General features: G+C 44.4%; 1 protein-coding gene across 2 annotated transcripts in view; it reads right to left on the bottom strand.

Annotated features, from left to right (window-relative positions):
* Positions 1-341: 341 nt before the first annotated feature.
* Positions 342-11,385, bottom strand: part of cdh11 (cadherin 11, type 2, OB-cadherin (osteoblast)) — a 123,563-nt gene continuing 112,519 nt past the window's right edge. For both annotated transcript variants that reach the window (XM_055648830.1, XM_055648829.1), the window contains exons 9-12: positions 9,109-9,230; positions 7,853-7,958; positions 3,091-3,342; positions 342-1,829 (exon numbers count right to left, since the gene is read on the bottom strand). In XM_055648830.1, coding sequence (XP_055504805.1) covers positions 1,336-1,829; positions 3,091-3,342; positions 7,853-7,958; positions 9,109-9,230 — 974 coding nt within the window. In that variant the 3' untranslated portion in view covers positions 342-1,335. The remainder of the gene's footprint in view (positions 1,830-3,090; positions 3,343-7,852; positions 7,959-9,108; positions 9,231-11,385) is intronic.

Genomic DNA, 11,385 nt, shown 5'->3' with positions numbered 1-11,385 from the left:
CTCCCCCTGACCATGTGGGTTTCCTCCAACATCCCAAAGACGCGTGGATTTGTAGGTTAATTGGCCTCTGTAAATTGCCCTGAGTGTGGAGGGAGAGGACGAGAAAGTGGGTTAACATGGAACTAGTATGTACAGGTAATCGATGGTCAGCATGAACTCAGTGGGCTGAAGGGTCTGTTTCAATTTAGAGAATGGATAAGAAAGTGGGATAACATGGAACTGGGGTAAACGGTTGATCAATGGTTGGTGTGGACTCGGTGGAACGAGGGGCCTGTTTCCATGCCGTGTCTTTCAATCAATTTAACCCCGAACCATCCGACACCCAGCAGCAGGGACAGTGACTCGTACAAAAATCCTTTTATTGTAAAGCCCAGCTTTCCCAGCTGAAGCACAATAATAAAGCGGAAGTACATTGTCAATAAAATAGAATAGAGATGCCTTAACATTTTGTTGCGTTTCGTATCGTTGAGATTCATGTTTTTTTTTACTAAAATAAGAACTTTTAAGATTGTACAAATCGACACATAGAAATGACATAGACATCAGGCATTTGTCACTGTGATGGGAACAGATTATGTGCCCGACACATATTAAACACAATACTTAAAGTCAAAAAAAAGTTTACAAGATTTAAACAGGAATAAGATCTCGTTCTTTCGTTTTTGCAAAGACAGATTAGTTTTGTGCCCCTCAAAAGCTTTCAAAGTCACAGCAAGATGTACCACCGGGGGAGTGGTGATGCAAATGCAAAAGTCCCATACAGCGACTAACTCCATTACTTAAGGCTGTGTTATTATCTTGGCTGCCGACAGCATCTTCCATTTCTGATGAGTTTCAAGGCTCTGTGGAAATGCCTTTTTTTTGCTCGCTTCCCCCTCAGTTTTGTTTTCATCTTTAAAGCTTCGGAACTTTTATTGCCCCGTAATCGTTGAAGCAGTATCAGCGAAGCAAACTCGTTCATCTTGTTTCGCTACCTGTTGACACGGGAGTGGGGAGGGGGAGTGGTTTGAGTATGTTTATGGGGCATTTGGAGGCAGAGAGGAGGAAGCAGATGACCAATGGAAAACAGAAGTGATTTTTGGCTTGTCGAGGCCAATTTCACAGTATCCATCTTTGAAACAATAAAACGTCCAACACCTAAACGATGGAATCATCATCAACAGTTCCTGTGCTCAGTACAATCGAGCATATATATATATATATTAAAAATAAGAAAAAAAAAGAAAAGAAAAAGAATGAATATCCGCCCGATCCCATCAAAGTCCAAGTCCAGCGTTCCATCTCTGCTTTTATCCTTATTGTAGAAGTTTTAAGGCCAGTTTGATGTGCTGAATGTTAAGAATCGTCGCACACGTCTTTAGATCCGTAGAGGTCTGCCAGCCGTTTGAAGCGGGGACCCCAACTGTTGAGGTAATCGTAGTTCAGGTCGGATTCCGTGCTGGCTGATTCCAGGGAGCTGAGGGACCCGGCCACTGAGCCCCGTCCCTCGTAGCCGTAGATCTGGATGGAGTCGTAGGGAGGGGAGGTGGGGTCGCAATCTGCTTCCTGCAGCCGCACCTTGATGAAGTCGTCGACATCCACGCTGTTGGGGGCGGCGCCGAAACCCTGCCTGGGCACGTACTGCAACTCGGGCTTGATGTCCTTGCGCGGCAGGAAGCCGTTGAGGCCGTCGGGGTTCTGCAAGGTGGCGATGTCAAATGCCTCTGTGTCCTCCTCTCCACCCCCCTCATCGTCGTAGCTGATGATGTTCTCCCGCACATCCTCCTCTTCGAAGACAATCAGCGGCTCCTTCTTCTGATGCCTCAGCGTTACAAACAGGACCACGATGACTGCGAGCGGGAGAAAGGAGACGGTTACTGGTGGCAAAGCAGGTGCATTGAGTACAAGTCAGCACGTCATGGTGCAGCTTTGTTGCACTTTGGTTAGGTTGTATTTGGAATAGTTTTGTTTGGTTTGCTTTGATTTCACTTGGTTTTGTTTAGTTTTAGTTTAGTTTAGCTTTAGTTTGGTTTAGTTTTAGTTTTATTTAAATTAGTTTAGGGTAACGAGTACCGAGGTACACTGAAAAGCTTTCCAGTTAGCAGTTAGACGATACACAAGTACTCTCAAGCAGCTTTATTAAACTTTGGTTAGGCTGCACCTGGAGTAGTTTAGTTGTTTAGTTTAGCAGAGTTGATTGTCATGTGTACCGAGATACAGTGAAAAGCTTCTGATACAGTCACCAGAAAGACTATACATAAGTACAATCGAGCAGCTTTGGTTCGACTGGACTTGGGAGTAGTTAAGTTTAATGGAATTTAGTTTAGTTTAGCGTAGTTTATTGTCATGTGTACTGAGGTACAGTGAAAAGCTTTTGTCACGTGCTAACCAGTCAACGGAAAGACAATGCGACTATTTGCAACAGCTGGGAAGAAACTTCCTATGAATCTGGACATGTGCATTTTCACACTTCTATACCTCTTGCCTGAAGGGAGTATTGCATGCAGCTCTAGTCACCCCATAACAGCATAGATGGAGAGGCTTTGGAGAGGGTGCAGAGGTGGTTTATCAGAAAGATGGCCTTTTAAAAATAGTCTCTTAAATGTTGTTATAGTACCTGCCTCAACAAACTCCTCTGGCAGTTTGTTCTATATACGCAACATCCTCCGAGTCCCTCAGGTTCCCATTAAGTCTTTCCCCTCTCATCATAAACTCGTCCTCGGGTTCTTCTGAAGAAGGGTTTTGACCCGAAACGTTGCCTATTTCCTTTGCTCCATAGATGCTGCCTCACCCGCTGAGTTTCTCCAGCATTTTTGTCTACCTTCGATTTTCCAGCATCTGCAGTTCCTTCTTAACCACTTTATCATGAGCTCCCTACACCCTAGGGACAATTTACCTACAAACCCGAAGGTCTTTGTGATGTGGGAGGAAATATTCCTTCTTTCCTGTCTTGTCCTGTCCTGTCTTTCCATCCCACTATCCTTTCTCTTTCTCTCCTTCATAGTCCTGCTCTCTCCGACTCTCTCTCTTTCTCCCTACAAAACATTCCACCCACTTTCTCCCTCCCCCTCTGCTGTTTTTCTGCCTCTCATTCTCCAGCCGACTACTTACCGAGGAGGATAATGATGCACGTGAGTATTGCAATGAGGGCACCAGTGCTGAGGCCGGCGGGCAGCGTCAGGGGCTCGGTGTTGCACGACTGCACGCTGCCGTCAGCCCTGCAGCTGCACACGCGCACGGTGAGGGTGCCGGTGCTGCTGAGGAGGGGCGAGCCCCCGTCTGAGATCACCACCGGTAACAGGTAGACCTCCTGCTTCCTCCTGTTCATGGCTCCCCGGCGCACCTTGATGTCCGCAGTGTGCCCTGTGGGAAGAAGCAGAAAACACCAGTGAATTAAACACCAAACCTGGGCTAAATATGTCAACCCAGCTTTCTTCAGAAGATTGGGTGCTAATATTAGACAGCACAGCTGGTAGAGCTAAACATACAGTGCTGGGGTAACTCAGCAGGTCAGGCAGCATCTTTAGTTTGGTTTGATTTGGTTTAGTTTAGTTTAGTTTAGTTTAGTTGAGAGATGGAGTGCAAACAGGCCCTACAGCCCACTGAGTCCGCGCCGACCAGCAATGCCCGCACATTAACACTATCTTACACACACAATTTTTCATTTATACCAAGCCAATTAGCCTACAATGTATCGAACATGACTGTACCGGAGGCAGAATTAAAGTGCTTATTTAAGTTACACTTTAATAAAATTAAAGAATTCAACGTTCATACTGCTGGGTTATCAGCTACCCAAGCGAAATATAAGGGGCTGCTTCTCCTATTTGTGTTTGGCCTCACTTTAGAAATGAAGGGGGCCCAGGACAGAGAGGTTAGGGTGGGAATGGGATGGAGAATTACTATGGCTAACAGCCATGAGAACAGGTAGGCCAAGGTGTCCAGCGAAAGTCGCCCAGTCTACGCTTGGTATCGCCGATGTACAGGAGCCCACATCAGAAACAACGGGTGCAATAGATGATGTTGGAGGAGGTGCGTATGAACCTATGTCTCATCTGGAAGGACTGTCATGGTCCCTGGATGATGTCGAGGGAGGAGATACAAGGACAGGTTTCAAATCCCCTGTAACCACAGGAGATGCAACACCTGCTCTCTCTGGTTCTGAAATTATTAAAGCTGGGGACTATTTCAAAGAGAAAATCTCACCATCAGGCAACTAATAAAGGGGTGCTTCAGCATCAGAAATACATTTAGAGTTTTCGAGTCATGCAACACAGAAACAGACTCTTTGCCCCAACTCATCCATGCAAACCAAGATGCCCCCATGGAAGCTAGTCCCATTTTCCTAGGTTGTAAATGTCAAGGGCTAGAGGGCATTGCTTTGTGAAAGTGCGGGGACAGATGGAGGTGGGAGCCAGGGTTGGTGGTGGAGGCAGATATGATAGTGGTCTTTAAGAGGCTATTAGATGGGCACGTGGATATGCAGTGATTGGAGGGATATGGATTAGGTGCAGACGTGGAGATTAGTTTAACGTGGCAACATGTTCGGTAAAGACAGTGTGGGCCGATGGGCCTGTTTCTGGTTTGTACTGTTCTACGTTCCATTTCCATAACCTGCTTAATTTAACTTGGATAGATTCAAGAGAAGCATATATAACGCACCTCGAAAGACTGCCCTTTTCTACAGAATCAAAGATGCTTTCAATTGATGTTATTTCAAGCTATTTACAAGCTAATCTTGCTTTAAAACTACACCAGAAAAGCTTTGTTCCACTAGATCTAATTACATTTTTAATGTATAATAAATCATAATTACTACAGAGTAAACTTATTGACCCTAAAACACTAATTCTATATCATGCTTTATAATTTTCTCATATAGATGTCCCAAGACATAATGGATGTTCCAATTCAAAGTTGTGTTTGATTATTATATTTCAGTACCCATCAAAATCTTATGTGTTCAAACGTGTCTTTATTTCACACTTCATATAAAGTTAATTAAAGCGTTTGCATCTTCCTTCCTGGATATCAGAATTCTTAAGTAACAACGTTAACTTTTGGCCAATTGAATGACATTTCAAGAGCTGCGTGCCAGAGATCCAAATGAACTGGTATCTGGTAGGATACTGGTAGGGAAGAGGGGACAAGGGACATACGCAGAGATCTCTGTGGGAGAGAACTGCTTTGAGGCGAGTTGTTAAGTGACCACTGCTTTATAGAGTCACAGATCTATGTAAAAGCATTTTATCGGGATGCATCACAGCACGGTTTAGGAACAGCTCCATCCAACACTGCAAGAAATGGAGACCAAACCATCACGCAGGCTAACCTCCCTTCCACCGACTCCATCTACTCTTCACGCTGCCTCGGCAAGGCCACCAACATAATCAAGGACGAAACTCACCCTGGTCACTCTCTCATCAGGCAAGAAGAACAGAAGTGTGAAAACACATCCTGCCAAATTCAGGGGCAGTTTCTTCCCAGCTGTTATCAGGCAACTGGACCAGCCTATCAACAAGTAGAAAGCAATCCTGGCCTCCCATCTACCTGATTGGAGATCCTTGAACTATCTTTAATCAGACTTTACTGGAGTTTATCGTGCACTATCCTATCATTCCGTTTATCCTGTATCTGTACACTGTGGATGGCTTGATTGTAATTATGTATAGTCTTTCGCTGACTGGATATTATACCACAATTTTTTTTTCTGTACTTCACAATAAACTAAACTAAATTAAACTTCTTAAAATTTCAGCAAGTGCCGCTGTTTGTGTCTGTAAACTTCGATTAGGTCACGTCAAAGTCTTTCCTTATACAGAGAGAACATATACATCTCCATCAACCCTTCGAGGAACCAGACACACCCAATCATGACAGTCCAAAACATCATTGTACCACATGTTACTATCACAAACCTTGTTTTCCACAAACACCTACCAGGCATACCTGCTTCCTACACACTTAGTCTGCCCCAACACTTTGGCAGTTCCAGCAGGATCAATTCCCCAAGTTTACACAGCAATTTTTCTTCCACACTTCCAAAGTATGTTTTTGTATTAAGCATTTACACACATAGGCAGCAGGAGGAAGAGGCGAATGAATCTCACACAGTTTGAAGGCTTCTTATTAACCTTTTACTCGTATACACAATGTGATCTTCCCCGGCACAACATATATAATGCAATAAGCTATTTAATAATGCCAAAAAATGTCATCGCTTTTACACTGCTATGATATGTCATCTCCTTGTGTAGCTATTAATATGAAAAAGCCAGAATGGGAACTGTTAGTGCGGTAGGTTAGTTCAAATTTAATGATAGCTTTGGATATTAAAGTTTCAGGAAGGCCACTGTTTAATGGAGCATTAATGAGAGATCGTGCTAAGCAGAGAGGGATTTGTGATGGGGCAAGAACGAGGGGGATGTAGATAGGAGTCACTCGGAGAGAGGGGGTGAGGCACTCATAAGTTCTAGGAGTAAAATTAGGCCATTGGTCCATCTAGTCTACTCTGCCATTCAATCGTGGCTGATCAATCTTTCTCTCTCAACCCCATTCTCCTGCCTTTTCTCCATAATCCCCGACACGTGTGTGCGTGTGTGTGATTTCGCCTTTGAAGCCTCCACATCCTTCCTGTAATGGAATAACCAGAAATGCACGTAATACTCCAAATGCATCTTAAGTAACGAGTCACACAGTGTGGAAATAGGCACTTCAGCCCAACTTGTAATTTCTGACTAATATGTCTCATCTACTCTAGTCCCACCTGCTTGCATTTGGCCCATATCTCTCTAAACTTATCCTATCCTTGTACCTGTCTAAATGCTTCTTAAGCGTTGTTATGGTACCTTATGAAGCTGCATCCTGATTTCTTTACTCTTGTACTCAATGTCCCGATCAATGAAGGCAAGCATATCATACGTCTTCCATCCTTTGTTTCAATTTGTGAATAATTACACCAGAAAGTTGTGGTGATCCCTCAAGTGCTGTTGTCTTGATTGCCTCCCATTGACTGGGAATCTCCTTATCAGATATCCACAAGGCAAGCATTTCCAAATGAGTGTCGTTAAAATCTTATTAGCTCCCAATCACTTGTGGTAATGGAGTCAAGCAACAATCAGAATATCTTTATTTCCAATTAGTCTCTGTGATTAGAAGCAGGGTCAGAAAGGTCATTGGAAATTAAATGAGGTGAGTTGCACAAGAGACCTCTTGAGACTGTAGAGATAAATGGTTATCTTCGAACTCATGTGACAGGAAGAATTGAGGAGCTCCTGACCTCAACGGAGTGTCATAGACTAGCTTGGATCCCTGCTCTGAATTGAGATAAATCGGTGGCACAGTGGCTCTGCGGTAGAGCTATTGCCTTCCAGAGCTAGAGACCTGGGTTCGATCCTGACCCCGGGTGCTGTCTGTGCAGAGTTTGTATGTTCTCGCTGTGACCACGTGGGTTTTCTCCGGGTGCTCCAGTTTCCTCCCACATTCTAATAAAATCATAGGATGACTTGGGTTGGGGATGGTGGGGGAAGTGGGAAGGTATGCAGGAGGTCCTTGAAATTAGAGAAATCAAAGCTCAAACAGCTGGGTTCTGAACTGCCCAAGCGAAATATGCAGTGCAGTTCCCCCAATTGGCACTCTGACATTGGAGGAGGCCCAGGGCGGAAAGGTCAGAATAGGAAGGGGAGTTAAAATGTTTGGCAACCAGGAAATCACATAGGCCAAGGTGGACTAAGCGTACGTGTTCAGCGAATAGATTGCCAAGTCTACGTTTACTGGTCTCGCCGATATATATGAGCACACACTGGGAGCGGCGGATACAGTGGATGAGGTTGCAGAGAGCAATGCAGAGAGTTGTTGAGAGAAAAACACTTACCACTGTTCTGAATTAAAGTGAAATTTTGATTTGGTGCCATGGTGAAGGTAAACCTCGGTCCATTGGCACTTTCATCCTTGTCCACACCCTTGATGGTCTGAATAAGCTGCAATAGGATTAATATATATATAATTAACGTTCAGAAATTGCAATTAAGGTTTACTGGCTATTCCCATTCTGACGGCACAATTTGCAACAATTACCTTTATTTTTTGAAATCTATGATTATTATACCTTCCAACGCTATGGGATATAGCATAGCCATACTGCAGAAAAACAGGCCATTTGGCCCAAATCCTCCCTGCTGACCAAAAAGCCCCATCAAAGCTTGTCCCATTTGCCCATGTTTGACCCATATCCCTTTAAACCTTTCCTATCCATGCACCTGCCCAAACGTCTTTTGAATGTTGTTATAGTACTTGCCTGACCTACCTCTGGCAGTTCGTTCCAAATATCCAACATTTGTGTGAAAAAGTTACCCCTCAGGTTCCTCTACAATCTTTTCTCTCTCAACTTAAATGTATGTTCTCTGCTTCTTTACTCCCTACTCTGAGTAATAGACTGCACATTTAACCTATCTATTTCTCTCATGATTTTATACCCCTCTATAAAATCACTCCCCCCCCCCCCTCCCCCACAACCTCCTGTGCTCCAAGGAAGGTCCTAACATGCCCAACCTCTCCCTACGGCTCAGTTCCTCAACTCCCTGGCAACATCCTCATAAATTTTCTCTATGCTCTATCCAGCTTAATGCCATCTTGTCTATAACAGGGTGATCAAAGCTGAACACAATACTCCAAGTGTGGCAGCCCCAACTTCTCGTACAACACTATAATGTATATCGTACTGTCAAAAAACTGCACCTTGCTGCATTATCAGAGGGGCCGTGATACCGGCCCTCAAAGTTGACCGTGGAAGTCGGCTCTGGGAACTGATCTGCTGGCTCTGGCCAGGCCAGAGTTCCAGAGCCCCGACCACAGGGGGCAAATTCGACTCGCCACCCGATCTCATCACGACTCAAAGTCCTGAAGAGATTGAGATCGGTTGCCTCACCCGGCCTAAATGCCACACTTTCGGGAGGTGGCGACTTGAGGGGGGGGAGGGTTTGTCCGGATAAAAGGAGAGGGGGCGAACCACCAGTTGCCAGAAAATCAGTGTAGCTGTATTAGAGTAGAAACCATTAATTTTGTATTATTTCATTCCTTCTAAGGAGCAATCCTGTGGAATGCAATGGGAATGTACTCAATTCTACCCACCTTTCCTGCATTTGCATTCTCACACATATCCGCCTCGTAGGGCTCTGCCAATTCTGGCGCATTGTCATTGATGTCACGGATTTTGATAGCGACTTGAGCGCGGGATGTGTGAATGTGGTTATCTGCAAAAGAATAAAGATTAGACATAGAGTCACACAGCACAGAAACAGGCCCTTCAGTCCAACTCATTCACACCAACAAAGCTACCCCATCCAAGTCAGTCCCATTTGTCCGCATTATGTCCACATCCCTCAGAACTTTACCTCCCACATACTCTTTCAAATACTGTTACGGTATATAGCGGGCAACACAGTGGTGCAGCGATGAAGTTGCTGCCTTAAAGCGGCAGAGACCCGTGTTCATTCCTGGCTACAGGTGCTGTCCGTACAGAGTTTATATGTTCTCCCCGTGACCACTTGGGTTTTCCCCAGGTGTTCCGGTTTCCTCCTACACTTCAAAGACGCACAGGTTTGCGGGTTAATTTGGCTTCGGTAAAAATTGTAAATAGTCCCTAGTGTGAAGGATAGCGCTTGCGTCTGGGGATCGCGGGTTGACGTGGACTCGGTGGGCCTGTGGAAGAATTAACCACCCCAAAACTCCAGGATTAGATTCCAACTAGTAGTTTACTCACACTACAGCTCAGCCACTATGGAATGTCACCTATTTGTTAAAGTTATCGAAGGGACCAGTATACACAGGGGTAATTCATTGAGTTTCACCGAGTTTTTGAAGGACTGATTGTTAGAAATCTCTAGCTTACAGTTCTCTGGAGTGGTCCAAATCCAGGCATAAATCTTCAGTGTTTGCTGCTGCCATGGGAATATTATTTTTCCTCATGGCCACTCACGGTCGTCATCTGTGACCTTGAGACACTAACTCGGATGACAGATGGAACCTGCCGACGGTTTGCTGTTTTATACGGAGGGAAGTTATTAAAGAAAATTCACTATTGACAGCCTGAGGTGATTGTAAAGGAAAGTGTACGGTCACTGATTTCAATCTGTTTTTGTTTGAGTATTAAACACTCATCGGCTACAGCAAGGATTGGAAATCCAACCTGCCGTGTGCACTAGATAGACACAAAAAGCTGGTGTAACAGCGGGACATATAGTAGCTCTGGGGGAATAGTTGACGTTTCGGGTCGAGACCCTTCTTCAGACTGAGACAGGGGTGTCCCAGTAACTCATAATCAACAATGGCAGATTGGGGGAATTCCTCCTCAAACACCTCCCTACAGATCCCCAGCTTACCGATACATTCATCTACTATCCCACCCACTCTGATCTCCTTGTTACTAGCTTTTTAAAATATTCCATAAAAATTAATTTGTATGTTTTATTATTCTATCTATTGAGTACTGTTTATAGATTTGTTAAGCTGCTGCAAGTACAAATTTCATTGTTCCCTTTTACTACATATGAGAACTAAGAACTCTTCATATGGAAAAAAACAATTGGTGCATAAGTTCATGTCATAGGGGCAGAATTGGGCCATTCGGCCCATCGAGTTTACCCTACCCTTTGATCATGGCTGATCTATCTTTCCCTCTAAACCCCTTTCTCCTGCCTTCTCCCACAATGTAATCCAACCACAATGTAAGCTAAAGGAACAGCAACTTATCATCCAACTCTATCTTTCCAATGTATCTGAAGAATCTCTGAAGAAGGGTGCCGACCAGAAACGTCACCTATACATTTTCCCATTGGGCGGCACAGTGGCACAGCGGTAGAGTTGCTGCCTCACAGTGCCAGAGACCCAAGATGGATCCTGGCGACTAGTTCTGACTTTTTGGAAAGACTGTTGGATAGGCAGGGAAATGGAGGAATGTGGGTTATGTGCAGGCAGATAAGGGGCGGTCTTGGCATCATGTTCAGCGCAGACATTGTGGGCTGAAGGGTCTGTTCCCATGCTGTACTGCTCTATGTTCTATGAAACTTGGAAATGTGAATGCATTGAAATACTTCATGACCACATTAGAGTTCAAGACCTAACTTTACCCTCTCAGCTCAAGGTGAAAGATCTGACAACATCGCAGCAAGAAGAATGGAGAAGACAATTTACGACATGAAGCTTGCAATCTTAACTTTTAGACTTAGACTTAGATCCTTTATTTGTCATTCAGGCCTTTCGGTCTGAACGAAATGTCGTTGCCTGCAGCCATACATAAAAACACACAATAAACACAAATTAACATTAACAATTTGAAACAAAGAGGGCATGGCTAACTGGGTTACTAACACTGACTACATTAAACTGATAGCAGGTAGCAATGATCCA

This window comes from Leucoraja erinacea, chromosome 17, assembly GCF_028641065.1.
Source record: "Leucoraja erinacea ecotype New England chromosome 17, Leri_hhj_1, whole genome shotgun sequence".
Taxonomy (NCBI): domain Eukaryota; kingdom Metazoa; phylum Chordata; class Chondrichthyes; order Rajiformes; family Rajidae; genus Leucoraja; species Leucoraja erinaceus.
The sequence above is the reverse complement of the archived record's forward strand: the minus strand, read 5'-3'. Positions and strand labels throughout refer to the sequence as shown.